This window comes from Kryptolebias marmoratus, linkage group LG3 (genome assembly GCF_001649575.2).
Source record: "Kryptolebias marmoratus isolate JLee-2015 linkage group LG3, ASM164957v2, whole genome shotgun sequence".
Lineage (NCBI taxonomy): Eukaryota > Metazoa > Chordata > Actinopteri > Cyprinodontiformes > Rivulidae > Kryptolebias > Kryptolebias marmoratus.
This window is the reverse complement of record NC_051432.1, coordinates 13,546,181-13,572,438: the sequence shown is the minus strand read 5'-3', so window position 1 is coordinate 13,572,438 and position 26,258 is coordinate 13,546,181. Positions and strand designations below refer to the sequence as shown.

Genomic DNA, 26,258 nt, shown 5'->3' with positions numbered 1-26,258 from the left:
CACTTACAAGGTTACTATTAAAAAGCCCTTGTTGCTCACTGGTGAGGGGTGCATCAAATGCACAAAGTCAGAGTAGTTTTTTTTTCTCTCTATATCAAAACAATATAGCACCTCCCAGAACTAAAAACTGTCCTTTCTGACATCACAGCTGTAGCATTTGTTTCCTTCTACTGGGACTCAGCAATGTGCTGGTGCCAAGAAGTTAAAGTGAAGTAGAAACTGGTATAAGTATCAACGTTGAGTTCATATTTGTAATTAATTTGATGTTCCAAAAGCAGCTTGTTAGCTTATAGTGGAGCTTGTCACACAAAAAACCTGCCAGCACAGAAGTAACATCATAACTTTTTTTTTTAACGTGACTGTTTTCTGTAGCTTTGGTTCTACTACACATCTAAGAATAACATAATTATTTTAATAAAACCTTCAGTTGGAAAGTGAAAGTAACATTTACTTTCTTACTTCCTGTTAATAATGTTTAGGTTTTTACATTTCATTTTAGGATAACCTCAGAAACCTTTTAAAATAAAATGCTTGTCAAACTGCTTGTCATTTTGAATGAAAGGAAATGAACCGTGCATGTGGCTCACGGTGTTTTGTTTTCATTATGAAAACAATAAGTTACTTTTTCTTGCCAAAGTAAAAATCTCTAGAGTTTCCAGGAAACCTGTTTGTTGTTAAAATTTCCCCAACTATTCCTTGTTCATTCTTACACCTCAAGGTGGGATTTGTCTGGATCAGTTTTAGTATTCATTTTGCATTTAGGAATTTATCCAAACATCTTTTTTGCCAATCAGACTGACCTTTACCATCTCCTGCACCTCTCTAACCAGTTTATTGGTGATCATTAGTGTCATGTGGAAAAGCAGATTAACTGCTAAATAAATTACTGGGTCACAGGTGAATGTGATGCGTGGCTGACTTTAAGCTTTTTCTTCCCCTCTTTCTGGGAAAAGTAGCTTACTCAAAGTATTTTTTTTTATTTTCAACGTTTCAAGAGCAAGAAGTGAAGAAAAGTACTTGAGAAAATCCCCCTCTGCCTGCCTTCCTGTGGGTTTCTGCAGTGTAATGGTTTCCTTTAAGAGAGAGGCACTGGTGGAAAGTGCTGATGCTTGTTGGCTATGAGTGTTTGTGTAAGGGCAGCTATTTTCCATGGCTAACTGAGCCACTGATGAGCTTGCCAGCCAAGCCAGAGTTGTCCGCAGTTTGTGAGTAAACCTCAAAAAGCATTTGTAACCATGTGTTAGTGGTTTTGTACAGTGCAGTCGTGCTAGATGGAACATTTAAAACCAAGCTTTTTGGTGTAATTCAGATGTTATTCGATATTTTATGACTATCCTTCATATTTTACCTCTTAAAACTTCTCATTTTTCATTGTACAGTAATATGGCAGCATTTTTACAGCTGTTCTGTCTATATAGTTTGTTGATGGTGAAAATGACACTTTGCTGCTTTTTTTTTCTTTACCTTCCCCCACCCAGAGGACTGAGGATTTTGTGTGTGTACAAGAACAATTTTTGTCACTGCTTTGTTGTTTTGTTATGCTTGTCCAGATGGAATTATATGATATTCACAAAACAGCCAGCGTTGTTTCCCCTTTGCACAACCAAAGATGGTGAGAAGACATTTTTTTTCTCCTCCCCAGAAAATATATATACATTTGTTCGGATCTTATTGCTATTTGAGAGAGTACATAACAAAAAACAAAATAAAATGCTCTTTCTGGATCTATCCATGTGTTACCCAAAGTCACCAGGGACAAATTCTCTTTTTATATAAGCTGCATGTTTAGACCAAAGGGCTCTTTTGTTGTCTTGTTCAATCTGAAATAGCAAATATGTCATTTAGAACACTAACTGTGGTGTGTTGAGAAACAAAAATATCTTCCGGCTGTCGCATGTCTCCCACTTCTTCCTGCATCCTGTTTACTAAGTAAAAGTGAAGTGAGTATTATAATTAGGGCCTCTGCGTAAACTCAGTTTTATTGTTATTTCACTTGAAATAAAGGGGCAGGGGAGTTTTTAGTTGAACTCCAACCTACAATCAGACAAAACACCACTACAAAACTGAAAACCATCTATTTTTTTTTTAAGAAAACACATATCTGAAAAGGTGTTGTTTGTTTGTTAACACATTTCAGAAAACACAACCCAGGAAGAAATGTTTCAGGTTTTCCAAAGGCGGTCAATAAATCTATTAAAGTAGTGCCGGTTTATCAGTAAAACATTGCAAAAGCAGCTCAGACACATAAAACTCCAGTCTGCTTCAGCTTCCTATATATTTGAGTGAAATTTACACTACTCGTGTTTATATCCCGAGCACTGAGGGGTGAATGCTCCAAGGTTCAGAGTGTATATTGTGGCCTCAGGCAACAGCTCAGTGTTCCTACGTATACGTTCAGTGAGGATGCACCGAATGCTGGGTTTAACTGAAGTCGCTAAGGATCACACTCTGTAAATCTTCAGGGACATCAATCTCTGTCTTTCTGCCTGTCTTGACTGTTAACCACCTCTGGGCTGCACCACTGATCTCTGTAATTGTCTTCCATTCTTCAAAGGGAGCTAAGAGTTGGTTTGATCTGAGCTGTTTACTTTTACAGCCCCTATAGCCCTGCTCTCTAAAGAAGAGAGCTATCAGCCTCTTCAGGCATGAGTTAGCATATTATGGAACCATTATTGTGTGTCTGTGCATGTGAGTGTGGGTGAAGGAAAGTGTGCTGTAGGGCAAGAAAGCTTGCGTACTGTAACCCGCTGCCTCGGGGTAAAGTGTCAGATATGCAGTGTTACATAGAATTGTTATCTGCATGTTTCCTGTTACTTGTATACTAAAAATACAGGGCAAAAAACACTCTATTTATATTGCTCACACGATTACAGGCATTCCGAAATACTTTCCAGGTTGCAAAACCCTACAGCTTTACATAAATATGTTAGCCAAAATCATGTGACAAACTAAGTTTGGCAATGTGTTTTGTTGCTTATCAAAAAGGTGTCCTTTCTGCAGTTCTTGTGAAGCGTCTTCTTCTTTCGCTGTGTTTGTGGGCCTCAACTCTAAGAGCAGTGTCAGAGGAAGGGAAGTTCATAACCACAACCTCCATCGGCTCTAGCTGATAGCAGCTTGCAGAAACTAGCTCAAAATAAACACTTTCATGTTGTAAGTGCATGATCATATGGATCTGCCTCATCTGCTGGCAGAAGCACAGCAACAAAACGACCGCAGGTTTTCCATGCTGTAATCTTAAATCCAGTACTCAAGCCAGTCGAGGGGTTTTGAATGAGGTGGTGCAGCCTTTGGAGTTGCTACCGAGTCATGTTTACAGACTGTGAGTGAAGGGAGCCTTGATTTTTATCACCTAGTCTGCATCGGGACTTGCTATAAAAGTTTATGGACCAAAGCTGAGAGTATGGAGCAAAGCAGTGGTAGTTTCCCCAGTGTACTATGGGGGGGCAGACTGCAGTGTTTGTCTGGGAGAGAGATACACATGAATGTAGGTATCTGATATTCTTTTTAATAGCACTTAAAGATGTATTTTAAATTTGTTGAGCCCTGTGTAGCCCCTACATAGATTCTTCTGTTAGAAAATCCAGTTGGCAATGAACCAAAGAGAACAATGAACATGATGAAGTCAGGAAGTGCAGGAAAAAAGAGATCTAAAAAATAAGTAATGAAGTGGCACACAAGCCATGGAGTGGATTCTTGTTCAGGGGCAAGCATTGACAAGCCAAAGAATGCTTGTGCGCAGGTACGAATATTGAGCCTGTGCTGCTATTAGACCCTCGTTGACAGAGAATCACAGATCCTCGGAAGGCCTCGAGTGTTTTATGAGGAAAAGCATTATGGATGTGTCCAATATAGCAAAGTGTTTTTTGCATGTGGCTCTGTAGATCTCTCCTGATAATTGCAAGGGACAGATTGTTGAAGAAGCTTGCCAGTCTTTCTGCAGCCAGCTCTCGGTGAGTCTTTACCTCTTAGGCTGAACAAATACTCTAGAAGTTGATACAGTTTAAACGATGTCTCAGTTGGGCTAAAGTTATGGATTTGGTACTGAAAGTGTATCAGGCAGAAACAAAACTTTCATTTTCAGCGAACTGAACGTTTGCAAAAAAACTGAAAACGGAAGAACTTACAGAAAGTTTGACTGACTTGGTTTTGTTTTATGTTAGAAGGTTTGAATGATGTCATATTTTTGTGGAAACACGAAGTAGCACACACAGAGTTTGACACAGTGAATTGACCAGGATAAAAACCCATTCTGGTGGAGCAAAAAGTGTAAATAGATTACGAGGGAATGCTTTACTTGGATTTTTTTTCCTCCAGCTACCAGTTTGTGAAGATTTCAGTGCTGTGGAATCAAAGATATGTATAAAATGTGCTAATGATAAAGTCTGCTTTGTCTTGTCGCTCATGTTTTAGCATAGTGATCTGTGGTTCAGAAAAAAAACAGATAATCAAATAACCAAATGCAGATACAACTGATTAACAATACCAGTGTGGCACTTATTTTGGCATCATTCTGATATCAGAATTTGATTTGGTTCCCAATCATGATGCATGGAAATTAATGCTTTTTTTGCTGGTCCACTTCTCTGTATAATTTGTGAATGATTTTTTTAATAACTCCCTATTGTCAAGGCATTTTACACTTGTTTGACTGCACAGTCAGATAAAATTTATCACTGAATTGTGTGAGTAAAAAATGGAAGCCATAAAAAGCTAAGCCAATTAAGAGCCCATTTTCACAATTTTACACCCAATAATCTTACTTGTCTGAAAAAGATTAAAGTTTAGCTTGTTTTATTTTAATCAAAGCCAGAGCTAGAGGGTATTCTTCTGTTTCAGTGCCGTGTTTGCACAACAAGATAGACGTGCTAAACAGTAGAAGGATGTGTTGCTCTTAAACACGTCCAGAATTTATTCTTGAAAGTCAAAAATAACTTAAATGACTAATGAGGCATGCAAAAGGAAAATAAATCCTGTAAGAACATATAGTATTTACTATCAAAGTACAAATTAATAAAATTCAGATGAGTCTGCTGCATACAAAGCATGCATACACTCATTCGTGTTTATGTCCCCATGGGAACACTTCATTGACATCATGGCTTTTACGGTTCCTTACCCAAATCTTTAACTATCACAATTGAAAAACTAAACTGTAAATATTTAAACCTATAAACCTAAACCTATATTATTATAATCAATTATATACATATATATATATATATATATATGTCTGTGGGGTACAAAAGTAGCCACGTTTTAGAGGAATTCTCTATAAGTTGGTGTCCTGTCATGTTTGAACCCTATCATATAATTAAAACAAGCAAACACACACACACACACAGAGAGAGAGAGAGAGAGAGAGGTGTGTGTGTGTGTGGGGGGGGGGGGGGGGGGGGCGTGGATAACAAACAAATGTACACAAAATTTGCTGTACTTTTCATATAAAGGTCAGACTGGAATGGTGAAAAATCATGTAACGACTCATAAATCAACCATTCAATCACATTCACAAGAAACACTACTTCAAAAATTCATAATTTTCAATGTTGGCTCAAAAATGAGACTAGCCTGATGGTAATATGACCTTTTATAATGTATCACATCTGCTTGTGGGCAGATTTTTTTTTTTTGAAAATGTGAAACACAAGTTCATTCAAAGACTTTTTGTATCTAAAATACAATAGTAATTTTTTTTTGATTAAGCAGGATGGTTAACAGACTAAAAGAAAGTGCCACAGACTTTTATCCGTGAGCCATAACATTAAAACCAACAGTCTGACATAAATGTTTATAAACTCCCTGACCCTCATCATAGATAGGTCTCCTGTGACTCAGAAACCAGGATATTATCAGTAAATTCATTGTGCCCTCTGGAATCTGTGCTGAAGACTTAGCTAGAGCATTCTCTTGTGTGTTTTGTAGCTGCGTGAGCAGACTGGGATCAGCAGAGGTTGAAGGCTAGGTCAATGCCTCGGGCTCGTTGTAATGATCGTTCAACAGTTTTTACAATGTACTCAGGTTGTAGTGGTAGGGGTTGTTGCTGAAGTTTTATGTTTTTTGTTTCCAATCAAAAAGGTAGGAGGGAAGTCAAGGTATAGAACCCGGTAATAAATTCTTGAATAACGTGGTCGTCTGGCACTAGTTCACTTAAGGAATACACAAACCCACTGCTTGTATGTGCTTTTCTGGGCTTAGATCCGAGATCCTAGGTCCAGCTGCATCAGCTGGTACTGACATTTGCTCTTTCATCCTTACATAGACTGTCACATCCACTGCCAACAAATGCAGCTAAAGTTAAAGAAAGATCAGTTGAAAGTGCTCTTATGTTTGTGCTCAGCTACTAGTGCTGTTAACATTTAGCTAAAAGTGGTGCAGAGGTCAACTGATGCATTTTTTAGGGCCAGTGCTGATCTTCAGATGTCAGGGCAGTCGATGGCCAATATACAACTCTATTTTTATTTATTTTTTTGTCAGTATGTATTTTTTATTTAACAAAATATAACAGGAATTGCTTAACTTAACATAAAGATATATTTGACAACCCTTGAAAAAACTTTTGCACTTAAAAATAATATAAGGAAGAGCCTTTTTTGATCAGTATCGCTATAGTGGTCGCGTTAAAGAAATAGTAATTTGAAAGAAGTGTTTTTTGAAGTGGGCTTCTGTAAAAAGAAGACAGCTGTTCAACTAATAATTATCTCTTTTATAGGCTTCAGTTAAAAAGACTATAGTTTAGGTCCAACCGAAGTGATGAGCTAATGGCTAGTCAAAGTGGGGCTAAGGTCAGAGTGGATTGCTGCCTTCCTAAAATAACTCCAATCTCAAAATTTTCAAAGTGGCTTTAGCAAAAGCTATTTTATTAACGTTTTTTGTCATGGTGATCCTTAATAACCCCAGGGTTCAACAAAGCTGCGACCAAAAGCCCACAGGAAAAACACAGTAAAGTAAAAAGAATTTTATTTTGTAGGGAACAGGAAGTGGAAAAATGTGATGTCTGCAGGAAGGAACAATGTAGAGTTCAGTGTTGTTTCCAGGTGTGAATTCAACAACAATGGCTGCCATTGCCAGTCTGAGTGCACTCTTTTAGAATTCACAACTTGAAACTTCTGAAATGCGTCAAACATTTTGAACTTCAAAGTTTAGCCTTAAATATGTGCGTTTGATTTATTTTTGAAGGTGCTTTTGATCTACAGTTTCTCATGCATGCAGTACCTCTCAGCTTCTGTAGGAATGAATCTAAGTCCCATTGTAAGATTAAATGCAGGATGGGGGAGCAGGAGAGAGAAGCCACAAACTTTTTAAGCAATCACTGAATAAAAGCAATGAATAACTAAAAATGTGCAAATGTGTTTGGCATCAGCACTAGATTACAAAAACACTTTGCATAGTCAGAGTAAGCAATTTGTTAGCAGACTAGCAGGCGTCTTGGGTAATCTTTTGGCAGATATGAGCTCATGCATCAGTCTTTGACTTCCACTTGGCATCCAGGTCATCAATCCTCTACCTAATAAATGCAGAAAGCAGACTTTCCACCCACACTCCCTAATGCCACCTCCCATATTCAGAAAGGTTAACTCACGATTACCGTGACCTCCGATACTTGGAGCGTTTGTACCAAGCCGTATGTGTGTAAAAATGGTAAAGTGCCCTGGTGGGTGTACATGCGTGTCTCAATGTGTTGGGTTGTGTACCTGCTCGGGGTGATAAGGCCCACTAGAGAGCAGGTCTTTTGTTCAGTCAGAATTACTCATGCCTCTGTGGCAGCGGGGGTAAATTAAACCCTGCTTAATCCGGGGTTCAAACCCAAATAGTTAAAACCTAAGCTTGTCACTGGTGTTGCTGTGTGGGTTTTTCCCCTTTCTCTGTCTTTCAGCAGCAGCTGGATGTGTCAGTGAACATCTGATTTGAAATGCATGGCGAGAGTGTGTGTGTGTATGTGTGTGTGTGTCTCATGAAACCTCTTGTGTGATTCTCAAGTATGTCATTGTGTGTTTTGAAGTATTTATCTGTATGCAAACACACACACCTACTCGCGTATACTTTGCATCGTGCAGCTAGAATTAATTCAAGTGGCCATAACAAGTGTTTCTTTTCCCGTTAGCGATCTGAGTCAGAGGCAGCAGCCGAGGTGTGACACACAAGTCTGTCTGTGGATCCTTTTATATCTCTCTCCCCTTGTTTTTGTTGCTATCTTGGTTCTTTATGTATTAATTGTCTGTTTTCCTTCCTTTCTGCTTCTTCCTCTTCTGTGTTGTACCCCCTCACACACATACACACATACACACCACCACCACCACCCCATGCCTCAACTGCTTGTATTTGTCTGCTCCCTCCTCCCTCCTCCTCCTCCTCCTTCTCTCTTTCTCACTGGTCTCGCTTTCCGTCACGCCAGCCACAGCAGCAACAGCAGCTCACTCCAGCCACTTCTCAGTCACAGCGAAGGCTGCAGTGTGTACGTTTCTCTGAGTGTGTGTGTGTTTGATGTGTTTCCGTATTGTCGATGTATGAATCGGCTCGTGTGCCTGCTGCTCTTTAAAGAGCAAAAGAAAAAAAAAACAGACATATATTTGGAGTAACTCTACCCGAGGACTGGGGGAAGATTGTTGTAGGACCTTCCTGGAGCTCATTAAGAGGAAGAAGGAAGACATAACATCACTTTGTCTTTCCTTATTTCAGTCTTTCTGTCAAGTCTGTAGCTCTTTTCTCACTGTTTCACTGCCTCACTCTTTTGGATTCTGAGACATAACTGTAAGTGGACGTCCTTGTGTGTGTAATTGTGTGTCCGACAAACTGCATATGTTTTGCCATCTTTGCTCTGTCTTATTTTATGCTCTCTATAATCACAGTTAGAGCCTAATTGCATGTCAGGACATCTCTGATGACTTAATTAGGGCAATTTGTAGAGGCACATTTGTTGTGAGGGATTGCAGTCAAGCAGACACTACTGACCTCTGTGGTGTAGATCTGGTAATAACAGAGATGTTAATAATACACAGGATGCACATTAATTATCGATTCACATCTGACAGAGACATTTTTTATAGGAAGTGTTTTTGTGGCTGCGGCACATGGATGAATGTCCTCCGCCTCAGATGTTTGCAGTAGTTTTTATGTGTGAGACAAATAGCTGGAGATGGAATGATTGAGGCAGTCTGTTGGTGTGTGTCTTTGTGTCACTCTGTCACCCCAGGCGTAGATGGTGGGAATCAATAGATCTACAGCCTGAGCTGGACCATTTACCTCTGCCAAGGGATGAACAGATGCTGTGGCCTTGAAGGCTCTGTAGAGAAATTTTAAGATAGCCTGCAGATGTGTATGATCTCAGTTCTGCGTGCTCCTGCACAAGTTTTATTTATTTTTTAAAAATAATAATTTATCATTTTGCATTGGTTTTTGATAACTCTTTTCGGTTAGGTTTGTAAAACATTGGTCAAAACTCTTTTTTTCCCTGAAAACTAAAGGAGGAGATCATGAATCAAAAGTTTCTCTTGTAGCTTTTCACCCTGCAGGACCAGCAGAAGCTCTGAGGGGAATAAAAAAAGGCAGGTGAAAAGACAGATAGGAACAAGAAGAGAGTCGGAGATGGCATGATAGGAGCGGAGGAGGACCATTATAATCAATCCTCCATGATCCTGGAAGAGCATCGTTTGTCATCTTTTCTTTTGCCGCTCCTCCTCCTGCCCTCATCTTTCACTCATTTTTCTGTGGTATTACTACTTTGATCTTGCGTAAGGAGATGCTCTCTAGAGCTTCATTATTTTTCAAGCCCTGTGAGTGGCCGTAAAGTGATGCTCAGGAATGGATTTCTGAGACCATTTACCAGACATTCTGTTCAAGCTTACAAGTAATGGCTACATGAGAAAATAATGCTAATCTGTGGTGTGTAATGGGCTTTTTTTGTATGTGCTCTGGGTTATCAGGGCAAACATACGTCAGCGCTGAAGAATCTGACGTTGTGCATATTAAATAGTGCCCGTTGGGGATCCTGACTGCTTACTTTATGAGAACATTTTCACTCTGTTACAAGAACTTGCACCATTTTCTTTATTCTTATCACCTGCCGCCGAACCCAAAAGGGTGATAATGTTTTTGTCTGTGTCTGTGTGTGCATGAGTTTGTTTGCCTGTTATGTTAGCAAATCTCATAAACTACTGGATGGATTTCAATGAAATTCTCAGAACGTAATCACTGGATGTACAGCTACAACAGATTTATTATGAAGTGTATTCAAGATGGCCGCCATAGCATAAAAATGGCCATAAGTTAATAAGATTTACAGATACTAGGTTTGATGTGGTAGTAGCTGAGAGTTAGTGCCCATCTTGCAAGACATGGCAGTAACACATGAGACTGATGTAATTTACAAAATTTTTTTTTTTTTTTTCTGGTGACAACTTCACATGTACAGCAGCATTAAAAATAATAGATCCAACAACTCTTTCTTAGAGCTTCAGGAATAAACTAATTTATTTAAAATGAGAAAACCAAAATCAAAAGCTGACATGGCAGCAAACCAAAACACTAACAAAAATCTAAAATGTTGCAAACATGACATTAAGGAGAACCGGACAGCTCATGAAAGCGACAACAGGCCAGTAAGTAAGTGGAGAAGATGACCAGGTTTTAAAGGCAGAAGGTAATTAGAGGAAGTGGACACAGGTGAGTGATTACAAAACCTGGGGCAGGTGTAGATGGGAGTGGCAGGCAAACAAAAAAATCCTGACACATACTGGCTTTTTGTTTGTTTTTTTAAGAAAAAAGAGACAGCACTTTAAATCATAGAGTTTGTGTTTTCATGAGTTTACTGGGTGCATGATTGTGTTGTGTGTGTTGTGCATTTGTTGTGTGTTATATGTATGTGTTATCAATTTGTCGGCTGTAAAAGTTTCTAATTTAAAGAGGCGCAATTGAAACCATGGAGATTCCAAGGGTACAACTCTCATTTCCCAAAATATGGTGATCTTAGTCTAAAACTGTCACCTTGAACTTGGTGGGCAATATGCATTCATTTAAGGCATGCTACGCTTTTAATTTAGCATGTTTTTAAATGCATTTTTATGTCCTTACTAGTGCTCATGGCTGCATTTGTGAATGGATACTGATGGAAGAGAGCGGAGGAACGTATTCAGGACAGCATTTGGCTGCCAGCGTTTGAGTATTTGTATGGGGATAGCAGAAAAAATGCAGAAGAGGAAATGATTTAGAGAAAGGTCAGCAGACAGGATGCCCTTTTTTTCTTTAAATTTGATCCAGGATACTGCAGAGAAGCCAGTAAAAGGGGAGGAAGAGATAAGGCTGTGCAGCATTCGGAAGAGGGAGGAGGCAAGATGGTAACGTATTAAAAAGAAGAAAGGTGAAGAAACAGAATGTGTCGGTTTAACTCACTGGGTCTCAATTTGTCAGGCAGGCCTCTGTGGGGGAGCAAAGAAACACAGTCGTTAGAAGAGAAATCATTTTGGAGTTCAGCCAACTTTGAGCTGGAAATAAACAAGACAAATACAGAATTTTTTTTCCTTTGGTTTAGGTGTAGTTTACTTCAATAAAACTGATTCTTTTTGTTGCGTTTTCTACTATTGTTTTTGATTTATAAAAATAATTGGTTGTTGGCTAAGGGATGTAAACAATATTCCAGTCAATGACAACCTTAAATCACATAAAGCTTAAATGGTTATAGTTGCTGACATTTAATTTAAAAAAAGAAAAAAGTAACAGTCATGTAATCACTGGTTGTTTCGTGTTTCCGTGATGCAAACTGCTTTGAGACTTTGTTTCATCTCAGACTGGTGCGCCGTAAATAAAACTGACGTGAAGTGAATTAAATTTGGCATTTTTGCTGCATTTCAGGGCAGCACTGCAGCTTTCTTTAGTCACTTAGTCAGAACAGCTGTATGACCCAAAGCCTGTGGCAGGGTCGCTTTATCTTTCTGGTGCTTTTTATTGCCCGCCACCATGGAAGATTGGCAACAATGTAATTGCCTCTGTGTTTGTGTGTGTGTGCATGTTTGTCTGTCTGTTATCTCAAAAAACAATGGTCAAATTTTAATGAAACTTTCATAAAGTAATCACTGGATGTACATCTACCACTGATTAACTTTTTTAGTCAACCTCATTTAAAAGCCAACACAAAAATGACTATAGCTCAGCTGAATTTACAAACAATAAGCTAACATTAGGTGTGGTAGTAGCTGAGAGTCATTCCCAAAACATACTCTGAGCACAAACTGATTATACATTGTTTAAAACCTTGGCATTTGGTTAGTTTTTATTTTAAAATTGATTTATATCAGTATTCCAACATCCTCATAAGGTAGTGCATGGTGAGAGCAAATATTATCTATAATTTTTTTAAATGTAATTTTTCCTAATTTTTCTCCCTTCAAACCTTCATGTTTCAGTGAGTGGAATTCAGCAGAATTAATTTTCATCTCACATCAATGTCAAGGACTGCTGTGACACAAAAACGGCCCTCCATTACTGAATTAATATAACAGATAGAGCTCAGAGCTCAGATGTAATGACACAAGAAATAATACTGAGCAAATCAAATGTGGACCTGTTATAACTACAGCTAGACAATTAGTTGTTTAATAGATTATTTCATTAAAAACTGGTCATCTAAATTGATAAATCTTGTCTGCTATTTTTCTTTTAAATGACACTCTAATTTTTTCAAACACTAAGAAAATTAAATGGATTTGGTCTTTGTCAAATATATCATTAATTGGTTTTGTGATTGAAACAAGAACTTCTTAAATGTCTTTTTTAGAATACGTGTTTTGTTTTTTTTTTGGTTTGGGTTTTATTTTATTCTAATAAACAATTAAAGGCGTAGTATTCCTTAAAGGATTACATATAGTCTGTTGGTCTTGTTTGAGTCTAAGATCATTTTACAATAAAAATGGTCTTAGTTATGGCTGTTTTGTTCAAACCTTGAAAATGACACACAATCTTGATGTGTTAGCGCTCAAAGTATGTGGGGAGGATGACTATCACCTACTACCACACTAAATTTAACCTCAATATCTGTAAAGTTGACTAAGTTAAAGCCAGTTATGTGTTCGCTAAGTCTGATTAGCTCTGACAACCAACTTGACTTGGGTTGTTTCCAAAAGTTTATTAGTTATAGACATGAATCCAATCATTGCTTTCTGAAGTTTTATTAAAATTCACGCAGTGGTTCATGAGATTTTTTGCAAACAGACAGACAGCGTCGATGCCAATAGTTAATGGCAAAGTTTTAAAAACAAAAATCCCATGATCAGTTAGCATTTGAAATAAAAGTTTGTGATGACTCTCAGCTACTAACATATCATATTTTAGCTCTCAGCAACTGTAAAAACTGAGTTAGAGCTATTTATGTGTTTGCTGAGGTTGCGTGGCAGTCATTTTGAATAGGGTTGACTTCTAAAGGTAATCAGTTGTAGATGTACACCTTATGATTATTTTCTAAGAGTTGGCTTAAAGGCTGTCCAGTGGTTGATCACATATTTTGCTAACATAGCAGAGAAATGAGCACACAGACACAGACACAGGCAAAAGTACAATCTGCCTTTTCTTTTCAGCAGCGAGTGGGCGATGACTACAACCGTACAGTGTTGACCGATGCCAGATCTGCTCTGCATTTTATCATGAAACATTCATCTCCTGTAAGACTGCATGATTTCATCCCATTTTCACAGCTCTTTCTGTTTGCACATCCTCTCGATAAGGTGAAGAGTGCACGCTTTATTTGTTCGCTCACAATACCTGAAAGTCATTTACATTTATTAGAAAAACAATCACACTTCTGTTCCCATCTTCAGAGGCAATGCCGAGCCGCTGACAGAGGTGTACAATAACAGAGAAACACAAAGCAGAAATGTCTTGTTGGGTATTATAATTTCAGTGTTCAATGAACCATCAGAAACGCTGTTATGAAAAACCAGAATGAGAAACACTTTATGTTGGTGAAAAAAGTGGTTGGAAAATTGTAGTAGAGTTTACTCTTGTGACACAGTGCAGGTACTCTTAATAAAGTGCATCGGCCGGTATGAGATTCTGACTGTATAAGAAGTTAAGCAAAAGTAACACAGTTTTACTGTATTATAACAAAAATTTAAAAGAAAAAAAATACATCAAAGTATTTATTTGCTTTAATTTAAAAACAAAAATGCAATTAGTAATACTTTTGCTGCCTAAAAAATCTCCCATATTGCTTAATAATGATTGTTGTAGGTTCATTATAACATCAAAACGGCATGACTGAAAGATTTAGTGCTTTTGACACCATGACTTTTTAACGCTGTGTTAAACTCTGAAACCGGCTATCGTCCCGGGCCAAATCTGGACCCACTTCTCTCTCTGGTTGTGTTACAGCTCTGTTTGCAGTGATCTTTGTCTGAGCCACCGTTTGTTCCCTTCTTTGTAGCACAAGTTAGGATGTGAAGAGCTTTCGGTGCAGGTGCAGGACTCGTGTGTAGGTGTGTGAGTAGACGTGCGTGAATCCGGCCGTCCCCGCGAGGGTGTGTGTTTTCCACAAATGTAGATCATCGCGCTGCGTTATTGATGGGCCTGTCCAGTACTTCTCTCTTCGTGACCCAGTTCTCGTGCTCTGACGATCCTTGTTCATATCATGCCTGCAGCTAACACATGTTGTCAGCACACAGAAAAGGGAAGACAGAATTACATCAGACAGGACAAAAAAACAGACAAGGAGGGTGAACTGTATGTTCAAATGTCTTGACTATGCATTTTATATTTTTGTTGGGGGGGTGAAAATTTTGAGTGATTTCTGGTTCATAACTTTTGCGATGAGTCTCTTGTAACCATCTTATTGTTTAACTTCTTGAGCGCCGCTGAAGTACTTAACTTATCTAGTTTCTTTCTTTTCTGTCCTGTCTCTACAGAGCAGCTTCCTGGGCAGTGCCACGTTTTCAGTGGGGGATCTGCTGAGGGCGAAAGATGAACGACTGACCTTGAGTCTGAGGTAAGAACGTGTCTCTGTCGAGCTCGCTGCTTTCTTTTCATCAAAAATTTAGACCTCAGACTCTAAAGATCAACACCTGACAGATCAACTTAGATTTGACACTGAGTCAGGGAAGGAAGCCTATATCCGCAGATGTTGGAACAGCAGGAGCGTTGCAGTAGCTGCCAGTGTTGTTTGTTTCAGGAATGTTGTGTTACCACGTGGGAGTATACGGCACTCTGAAGTGCTTTTTCTTTTTTTTTTGTTTCACAAAGGACAGAAAATAAATGTTTTTCTGAGAAGCATCGTAGCATAGAATGACTGGAAAAGGCCTTGTTTGTTGTTTTAGAGAAAATGACAAATAATATTTTCTGTTTATGTGCATTTAATTAGAATTTAGAACTTGTGTAGAACCCATGCTGTCCACAAAGGAGTTTATAGTTTTCTGAAGGTTTGTCCAGCCTTTAAGCTTAATGTTTATAGAGCTTTTCAACAGCATGAATCAACTGTGTTTATAATCATTTAAGCTAAAGTCTGATTCTAAATAAGTTACAAACGAAAAAAAATGATTATTTAAATTTTATATTTCGAAAACTCATTAGCATTTCACAGAAACCAGTGGTATGTGTCATGCTGATGTTGATAAGTAAAAAAAAAAAACAAAGTTAAATAGAAATTAGAAATTAGGTATTTAAGGTAGTTTAGACTCCCAAAAATTGGGTTATGTGGGATATTCATGAACAACTAATATCTTACCTGTTGTAGATAGAGTTTTGAATTATCTCAGAAATTAGTTCTGACTGAACTGATGAGCTAACGACTAGTCTGAGCAGTGAAAAGCCAAAAGTGGATTGCTTCCGTCTTAAAACAACTCTAGTTTCAAAGATTTCAAAGCGTCATGAAAGTGCTAACTGTAGTTCATTACATCACTGTTTTGCAATAAACAAAACATTCTAACAGAAATATGATATGATAAGTGCTATAACTAACTTCTTGTACTACTTGAGCCTGAATTAATTGAATTCCATGTAAATACCTGTGTAATGCAAAGCTGACAGTGGTGTAAAGGACTAAAATAACAGCATTTGCTGGAACCACTGCAAGGTTTTTGAGGTTGTTGTTTTAAACAATTCACTTTAGTCCTGGTCCAGCTCAGACTACCTAGTTTGTCAGTTCAGTCTGAGTTTAACTCTATTTCTCCAAACTGAGGTCATTCAGAGAGCTGTACTTAACAGTTAAATAATAAACCATCATAACCTTTTCAATGAACCCCACTTCAAAAGACCTATCACTTTAAGGTTGTGTAAAGAAACAGGAATTCTTTTCACTAAAATAAAGGTATTTTGCTGTTTTAAACTATTTTATAAAGTATTACTCCATATTTACATTTCATTTACGCTGACCTCGCTTTCCAAAAATTCATGCAGCTAAGATGGATTTTCAGATCTTTCCTTTATTTACCTACCTTGTTTTCCACGTAAACTCTTGTAGAGTTTGCCTTTAATAAACACACATTGACAGAATCTAAAACCATCTTACTGTATGTGGACAAGAGAAGATGGGGATCTATAGTTTCTCAAAAAGTCAGTGAGTTTAGCATGAGCTAGTTTCTATCTTCGAATTCCCATCTCGAACACAGATCATGGTAAAGTGGGGTGTGTTTGTGAGAATGGCAGAGCATCAGGTTTCTGACTGAATGTGGAGTCATCCTCTGTGCTCCTGAAGGACAGACATTTCTGTGACAGGTAAAAGTAATCACAAATGGTGTACTTCGGTAATGATGAATAGTATTTCTGTGAATGAAAGTGAAGGTCAGATGGGTTACCATGGGGACCAGGAACAAAATACAGGGATGCTGTGTAGGGTGGTCGGGTGATCAGTGAACAAATGCAACATGTTTACCACAAGATTGCCAAAATATTGTGTATGTACGCTTTATTGTCTTTGAGTAAAACCTTGTTGTGTTTATAGATAGGAAACTCATTTAGTTCCATGTAAACACTAAATATCTGCTGTCAGTAGAACAAAACTGGCATGAAAATTTCATTTTATTATTTAAAGTAAGAATGTGTTACCTGCAGCCCCAAGCTGTCGAGACAAACCCCCCTGTGTCCATCCTGGTCTGTCTTGACGGAATTTTGTTGTATTTTTCACACGCATGTCTGAAAATATGTACTTTGAACAATTTTCTGTCTGTACTCGCTTCTTTCCCTAAGTTGCTTTCTTAAGCTTTTTATTTCCTGTGGGTGATCCCAAGTCACTGAGTATAATTGCATCTCGCTCAACTGGCTGTGTGAGCCGCAGTTTGAAAAGAAACTGCAGTGCCCCCTCTGCGTTTGCACATTTCTGATTGTGGCTACACAGTGGAGTGCAGATATTGTTCCTGTGGAACTGCACAGAGCAGCCATTTTTACTCCCCTGTAGTGGGGCTGCACGGGTGTACAGTGGGTCTGACTCACGTTTGTTGTTCGTTTGAGTATGTTTTAGTCCTGAAGTGGTACTTTTGCGCTGCCATGAGGAATTTTGATAACTGACAATGTTTCTTAAATCAACACTGCACCATTATTTTTAGAGATGACTGTGGCTTTACTATTTTCATCTGTATTATTCTGATAATCACTCTGCTCTGGAATCAAAAAAAGGGTCAGAAAAGCAACTTCAGACATGATGATTTTGAATTTGTCACACTTTCCTGCAGCCTTTGCTAATGTTAAAGTCCTCTAGGAAAAAAATAATTTCTAAACTGAAAATAAAAAACAATAACAATAATGAAAGTGAGCCATTTGTTTTTTAGCGTTTAATCAACTTGTTTACAAACTTGTTGAAACTTGTTTCAGTATACTAACAATAAATGTTTCAAGCATTATTCAAAGTTCCTACACATTTTTCATTTTAAACTTTTAAACTCTTCCAGACTCAAATCTATGGATTTCTTATTCATTTTTGGAGGTGTTTTTGATGTCTAAGACCAAACATTTATTGTAAATGTACAGTACAAATAGTGGGAAAGCAGGGAAGAACAACTGAATAAAAAAGGCTGATTTTATAATTGATTTATGGTCTGAATCATATAGTTTAAGTCTTTTTTCAGTACAACATGAGGCTCATTTTATAAAGTTATGTTACAATTGAAAACAGAAAAAGCTGTGTATGCCAGAAATTCAGATTTGTATCTTTTTATGAAATGAAACAAGGAATAAAGTTTGAAACTGCAATGGTCTTTTTATGATCTAATTTTTTTATTCTGTATATTCATTCAGAGCTGGAAAAGACCTGAAGTACTTTTTTTACCCTTTCCCCCCCACAAGTAATTTTGAAACGAAAGTTCATCCACATTAGAAAATGCATTTGTTTTCCTTTTGAGTTGTAGTATAATTTATTTCCATTTGTTTTTCTGTATTTTATTTCTATTGAAGAAGCTGTGGCTCAGAAAGAAGAACAGGTTGTCCAATAATCAGACTGTAAGCTTCTCAATTTACGAATTCTTTTGTCCTGGAGTCAAAAATATTAAAACTAGGCAGCATCCAAACCTTGTATCAGAAATGCTGTTGATGAGCAGAAAAATTTAAAAGAAATATAGTTGTGAGTGGGTGATTTTGCTTTGTGCTGTTAAGCACTTTGGGTAGTTAACATGAAAAACAGAGTGTTTATAAATGCAGCTGATTTTCCATTTTTGTCTGATTCAGGCACACAGTTTGCCTGTTCCTGAATACACTAAAGCTGGAACTGATATTCGGTGGTATTTTTTGACTACATCACCAGTTTCCACCTAATCCAGGGTGCAGCAGTAAACATGTGCAGCGGTTACTTCAGGTATCCATGGGTCAGAACCACCGACCACTTTAGTTTCTGCTCTGTTGCATTTCTTCATCTATATATGATGAGAAGTTTGTTTTCAGAACAGAAATACTTCCAAAATAAAACCAGTTACAACATGGTTAAATTTTTTTTTTCAGATTGCCAAAAGCCTGACCATTTCCATTATATTTTTTGAAAGAAAAAATCTGAAGATACTAGAAACGTGATGAAAAAGTAACATATTTAAAGAATGACAAGCCAGACTAGAAAAAGAACATATTCATGGTGCGAGTGTTATTTCTCTTCTTGAGCCAGGCATGAATTCTTTATACCAAAAAAAAAACCCCAAAAAACATGTATACATTTACTGAAATGTGCGCAAACAGAAATGGAAATCAAGCAAAAATCAAAACAAATTTCCTATAAATATAACAAGCTTGAAAGTCAATATTTGGTATAACGACTCGTATTCTTCAGAACAGCCAGAACACGCTCAAGCATGTTCTCTTGTCATTTCTTTCTTGAAGAGAATTACAAAAGCATTTTTATTTTGTTTGTTTGTTTTTAACGTCGGTTGTCTTTTGTTCCATTGTTTTTCCGAATAATTCCTCCCTGTGTCAGTAATGTTAACATTTGTGCTCTGGGGAGCCCACCCTCACCCCCCCACAGTGTTGTGATTGTTTTCTGTTGTGTGTTTTGGTTCTTTTTGAAGTGTTGGCAGTCTTTTGGGTTTCATTATTATACAAAAATTAAGCCACTGCAAGTCAGAATTTCTTCACAAAGTAATCCATGTCTAAATAAAAATTTGTGGGCTTTTTTATTTTTTCTAGGTTTAACATTTCTGTCAGTTTAGAAAAGATCCCCAAAACCTCTGGTACCAAACCATGAAAGTGCCTCGACTGTGTTTTATAGACATCTGACCTCCCCTGTTCATATTGAGAATAATTTTAGATAAATAGTTTCACATTAAGGTCCTTCCTACAGTCACGTTTTGTTTAGGTTTTTAGTCCAGTTTCTGTCATATTTAGTCTTTTCTTTTCTTTAATTTTTCTTCCTTATGGCTTAGTGGCAGTGAGGTTAACACTAATGTCATTTTTAACAGGGCTTTGGTTAAGAGCGGACAAATCTTGAGAAGCATAATGCATCTCTCGGGTCCAATGTCTGAACTTTGCTGATTGTTTTGCTGAGGGCATCAATCAGACACACTTTTCATCTGCTGTAAATAGTTTTAAGCCCTGACACTTGTTCTTTGTCCTCTACTTGTCCCAAATCCCCAAATTTTCAAGTATAAGCTGGACACTTTGCAGAGATATGCCAAGTCAGTGATTAATTGCTTGTTGTGAGTCACCTTGTTGGTACAAAAATAGCCCTATACCAGTCAAAATGTTGTTTGTTTGTTTGTTTTTTCTTTTTTTTTATGGTTTTTGTTTTGTTTGTTTTGTCAATTTGACCAAGTTAATGAGAACAAACTACTAGTAACAAAAATCCAGATACAGAAACAATTTACAATAGGTTCTGTTCTGTGTTGTCACTTACCTGTACTTTTAGGAAAAACATGTATTCAAGCCTTGATTTTAAGTTTCTCTGAATATGATTAGGTACAATGATTGAACTGAACAAAAATTTAAAAAATGCAGCCTCTGTTAATAGAAAACTAAAAGATTGTCTTAAACCTGGAGAACTGTTGATGATGACGACATTAAAGTCTGACTCTTTTGAGGAAAACATGAAGAAATAAGTGGTGGCTTCAAACTTTTGCACAGGGCTGTATCATTGGAAGAGGCGGGTAGTGACAGATACCACATTTGGTATCCTTGTAACACAGACCTGTACACACAAAGTCATTATGGTCTGTTGAACAGTTGTCTTACGGTGAAGAAACACATCCAGACGCAGCAAGAAAACGGCCCGATTTCAGACTCTGCGTGTTTTGTCAGCTCATCCGGTGAGGAAACATGTTGGTGCCAAGCAACTTTACACGAGTTCGTACTGTATGGCTTATTCTGGGATGTTTGACCTGTGGAAGAGCCGATGACTCACAGCACAAATTAGTTCTGCTGGGCAAGCAGCACGGCCGCTGCAGCGCCGACATGGGCAGGAGCGCGATCCTCCCTGCCCAAACAGATGCTTCATTTTAATACAATGTCCTAATCCCCACTCAGCCAGTTGTCGCAGAAAGTCCGTTAATTTGAGCTGCTTCGCTCAGCAGAGAGAATGTGGGACTGTTTTATCTCCCTGAGCCAAAGGACTGATGGCCTTCAGTGAATCTCCGAACCAATATATGACTCTGGCCTGCGTCTTTTCATAAGCTTTTGATCTGCATTGTTGGTGAGCCTACGTGGAGAGGAAATTGGTGTTTGACCAGTGAATATGGGATTTTTCTTTTTTACTACAGCTCTTCAATGAAGTTCCCTCTGCTACAGGTCTTTCTGGCTGCAAACAAATTCCTTATTCTTATGATTTGTTTGCGTTTCAGCCGCTCTCTCAGGTCTCACTTTCATGCAAGACTGGTCAGGATGTTTGTCACGAATTGTTTTTGTTTCCTGGGATCTGGGTCACTTTTTTTTTTTTTTTTCCCCCGAAGGTTGCTGACAGCGTCGTGATGAATGGGTGGGTTTGCTGGATGAAGATCTGTCTATTTTGTGGGCACCACAAGTCACTGAAATGATAATAGTGAAATTTTTACCTTGGTGCGTCTCTCACTCAAAGTAAAAAAGCACAGAGAGATGCTCCAGACACCGCCACAAACACACGCAGTAGGAACACGAATGTCTGCGTGAAACTTAAAGCTTAAGACCCAACGAGGTCATCTTGGTTGGAGATTTTCTCTTATCGCCTGCTGCTGAAAGGCGAAAGCGGACAATATGTTTTTCCCAGTGTCTGTGTGTTTGCTTGTGTGCATGTGTTTGTTACCAGAATATCTTGTGAACCACTTGACAATTTTTATTGAAACTTGCAGAACGTAATCATTGGATGTACATCTACAACTGATTAACACTTGAAGTTAACTGGTTTTGAGATGGCTGCCACATCCAACAACCCTTAAAAGACACAAAAATGGCTACAACTACAATTTTACCGATATTGAGCTAAAATTCTGTGTGGTAGAAGATGAATGTCAATCAAAACACATACTCTGAGCGTGACACCTCACAATAGTGCATGAGATTGTGCATAACATTATTTTCAAGGTTTAACCATAACCGTTCCAACTCCCTCATTTCTCAACCTAAAATGATCTTAGCCTAAAACTCCGGCATGAAAGGCAGCCAGTGATATTAATTCTTTCAGGGATTGCTGGGCCTTTCTCATTTTTAAATAATCTGTATTGATCAAAGAGCAGATACTTGATGTAAAGTGAAATATTGATTCTATGCCTGCTCAGTACTCGAGTTATCCACAACTTGAATGGTAAATTTGTGATCCACCTGCAAAATGTTTCTGGAGGAAAAGAAAATTGCCAAAACGTTAGTGCTCAAGGCCATAGTAAAAACAGCAGTAAATTCAATCCAAACTGGAATCTGGAAGCTGAATACCAGGAATTTGTCAGCTGTTTGAAAACATCTGCCTGCTGATTAAGGGTAAAGTTCAGAATAGAGGCTAAAACGCCAACTGTCAGTGTAATTTAAAAAGCAAATGCCTGGTAGCATTTGCTTCCATTATGAAGCAAAATTACTTTATTAAAGCTCTGAGAAACAACACATATGGCTGACTTACAACAAATACTGGTTGAGAATGGGATGTCATCCCATTCCCAGGCTGTTGTGGCTGTGCATGCTTGTTTCCCATGTTACAGAGACCCCTGTTTGTTAAATGATAAATTGTTAAATTGACAATATGTCTTGATTCTCTAGCATTCAATCACCCAATCTAATAAATGGCACCAAACAAGAGTGATGAAAAAACCCTCACTGAATCTCAAAGAAAGAAAATGGTTAACTGAGGAACTGAGAATTTCATTCGTCTTTAAATTTTCTTGTCATTGCTTTATCTGATTTCTTTTTTTTTTTTTTGTAATTTCTACTAAGTTGTATCTTTTTGTAAGAAAATTTGAAGTGCACACTTTGCTCCAGTTAACCAGCAGTGTTAGAGCAGTATAGATAGCTTTTTTGTGTATGTGTACTTCTACGTTTTCACTTTAACAGCAGCACACCGATATATTTATTTAAATCACAACAGAAACTGCTATTTGTGTGGCAGAACAAAAAGATGTGCCTTAGTCACTTTGTAAGCATTACTTTGATATTTGTGTTCAGTTAGAATACCAAACAACTGGCATCATTTGCTAATTAAAATCACTTATTTTGTGCTGATGTCTAAGTAATGCAAGAAAATGAACAGGCTCCATTAAACAATGCTGTCTTACAGCAACTTCTTAGTGCTTTATTGACTTCACTCACAACAATATTCTCTGTTATCACCAGAAGTGTCTGCTGCATTCACATTGTTTTACCTATTATCATTCTTCATCCTGAGGTCACAGTTTTGGCAGTTAACTTCTGAAAAGGAAATATAATACGTCCTGACATCCTCCAACCAGCAGGAGGAGGGAATAATATCTGCATGGATGAGGTTTGTCTATTTCTGTTGTTACTGAACGGTGCAGTAAAAAGACAAAGAAGCTTGGCTCAGAAATAATAAAAACTGGAAAAATCCACTTTAGACATCTTCTGGCATAAAGGCTCTAATTATAGTTTGGTGTAAAAGGGAACAGAGGATGACAAATAAAACAAGGTTGTTTCAGAAGATGCAGAGGTCTCAGTATTGCATGTTGTATTTACGCTTGGAAGGAATGGCTTTTTGTCCTACGAAGGGAGCTAAAGCTCGACCCCACCACAGATATGAAGAATGTTTTCCTACTGAGGCATGAAAATTGAGCAAACTCTTAATTAACATATTGGGAAACAGTTGTATTTTGTCACTAGTTTTACAGTAATTTTGACGTTTTTAGCCCTGTTTTGCCTTTTCCATATATATTTCTTCAGAAACTCTCACACTGTAGTCCCCCCTCTGCACTTCTTGTTATCTCTAAAACTTTATGCACTCAATAGGAAAAGCACTCTGTGACCCAGTTCTACAGCTCAGTGAGAGATTTGATTTTGATATGAATTTGTATGCTTGTGTTAGGGTGCTTGTGTGTGTGTCCACGTGCATGTGTGTGTGCGTGCATTAGAGATTTACCGTGGCAAGACTTCATTATCACAGACCAGTGCTTTTGCTGCCTGGCTTCATGGCTTATTCATCCATTCCAATTGGACTGAGCCTTTCTTAACTGTTCCACCACCAACAGTTTAGGCCCCTATCATGATAATATCGTTTTACCAGCCCAGAGTTCTTAGGATCACCCTGCTCCAATTCTCATACTTATCCACAGACAGCCAACTCTCCCGTACACAATATCCCCTGTGACCGATTTTATCTGAGCCTGACCTAAAAGACCAAGATCAACCATCTGATCCAGTTAAACTGGAGAAAAATTGTAGCCGTAAGCACTGGCCATGAGTATTCAGGTGCTTGTGTTTGTGTGTATTTATCAGACTGTGGAAACAATAAAAGGGAGAAGTCAGATCTTTTGAAGTTTTGCGGGATGACAAATGTTATTGTAGAAAGTTATTTTCACAGCCTTAATTTGAAGAAATAGTTTATTCTGACCAGTTTAATTAGATAACTGTTAGTCCAAGTGAATTGCTGCCATTTTGAAACAGCTCTAATGTGAAGTTGCGATTGCAACTGTTGACATAAATTCAACTAATCCTTGCAACTTTTGCTTAGTCTTGCAATTTTGACCAATCAGTGCAACATTTTCACAAATTTGACCATTCACCTTGGCACCTTGGCTATTTTCACTTTCTGGAATCGGAGCCTGCAACATGAAAAAAAAATTCTGATGCCAGGAGATCATATCTGCTATCAAATGTTACCGCTAACATCCCTGCAAGTCAGTTTCCTGAAATAGTACATAAGAATGGTAGAAAACGGTTTTGCAACACTGTGGCTGAACACAGATAAAAATCTCTTCTTGCTGCAAATGAGCTCACAGTATTTTATTAGTTAGAGTAACAGTGTTCAATGTAACTTAACCAGTTTTATTGCATTTGATGAAATTTTTTTATTATTATTTCTTATTTTCCAATACCCTAACTTCATGTAACTTTTTCGTTGTTACTTTCTTTTTGTATTACTTATATATATTACTGCTAAAACTGGCAAAATAATCATTAAAAAAGTTTGCAAAATCCTCTTGTTTGAATTAAAAAACAGTTATTTTTTTTAAAATGCTGTACGGTCTTTTTAATTATTATTTTGAAAGTGTTACATGGAACACTTGCCGCTATTTTTGTTAATTACTTTCTTCCTTCCATGTTAAGAAATCTGACATTTCATGCCCAATAATTACACAAAGAATCTGCAAAAACTAGAGTGACTGTTTTCCCAAGGCTTTACATTGCCATAAATTTCACACTACGATGTTCCTGTCAGAAGTGCCCCAGGCTGCACCCGATGAGCCACAGGTAGCTGCTGCTGATATCTGTGCTTGATAAGAACCACAGAATTTTGTGTAAATTCTTGTGTAATGCAAAGATTCACATGAACCACGATCACATTTTTGAGAATGAATTTTAATGAAATTCTTAGAAAGTAATCATTTAATGTATATCTATAAGTGAAAGTTTGACCAAAACGGCTGTTACTTTATTTCTTCTCCTCATAAGATGATCTTAGTCTAAAATATGAAAGGAAGCAGCCAATGTGTATTCTTTCAAAGAATGCTAGGTCTTTAATTTGTATTTGCATATTTATGTGCCACAAATGTTAAAAAATGATTCCTCTGGATTTTTGCCTGACAGTCACACTAAGTTTTGATATTTATTCCAAACAAATGAGAATTAGGAGAATAAATAATCGCATAAATATTTTTCTTGTGGCTTCTTTGTTCTATCAGTGCAGCAGTGAACTGAGCAACTTGCATGCTGTGGCACTTATAGGAGACTAAATGCCATGACACGTGAGTGTGTGGCTGCTGGGAAATATTTTATCTGTAGTCTGCACATGGAGAGGACTGTGGGAAGCAGGGTTTTTTATATGAGTTTATTTTTTCCCTGTGTGTTTGAGTGTATGTTTCTGTCGAATCCTTCTCCAAAAAGAAAGGAGAAAAATATGCATTTAATGAATATGAAATGAGTTCACTCCCCATCACATTCACACAGGAGGCACTCATGCTCACCGTATTTTTAGTACACGTACATTAAATACAGTATATCCTGCAGTCCACACACACACAGCCTACAGTATGTAAAACAGGGAGAGTAGATAAGAAGTTGGGGTAAAATAAATGCACATAAGTTTCTATGTTTCTCATTTTCCTCCTTCAGCACTTAAAACTGGTTCTTTCCTTCTCAGGTCTTCTTCATAATGTGAGATTCCTCAGGCAGCCGGGCTCGGGAAAATAAAATGAAAATGACTAACTTGCTTCTCAGAGGCATCAAAATGTAACGCTGAAAAGGGGGGGGGGGGG

The 26,258-nt window shown here is 37.8% G+C and overlaps 1 protein-coding gene across 6 annotated transcripts in view; it reads left to right on the top strand.

The window, feature by feature from the left end:
• The window catches only part of inpp4b (inositol polyphosphate-4-phosphatase type II B), a 165,749-nt gene that overhangs the window by 46,281 nt on the left and 93,210 nt on the right, over positions 1 to 26,258 (top strand). For 3 of the 6 annotated variants that reach the window (XM_017408889.3, XM_017408879.3, XM_017408897.3), the window contains one exon: positions 14,886 to 14,965. In XM_017408889.3, coding sequence (XP_017264378.3) covers positions 14,886 to 14,965 — 80 coding nt within the window. Of the gene's footprint in view, positions 1 to 3,753; positions 3,951 to 8,427; positions 8,749 to 13,627; positions 13,647 to 14,885; positions 14,966 to 26,258 lie in introns of those variants that run through there. The other 3 variants (XM_037974893.1, XM_037974894.1, XM_037974892.1) reach the window with 3 other exon arrangements.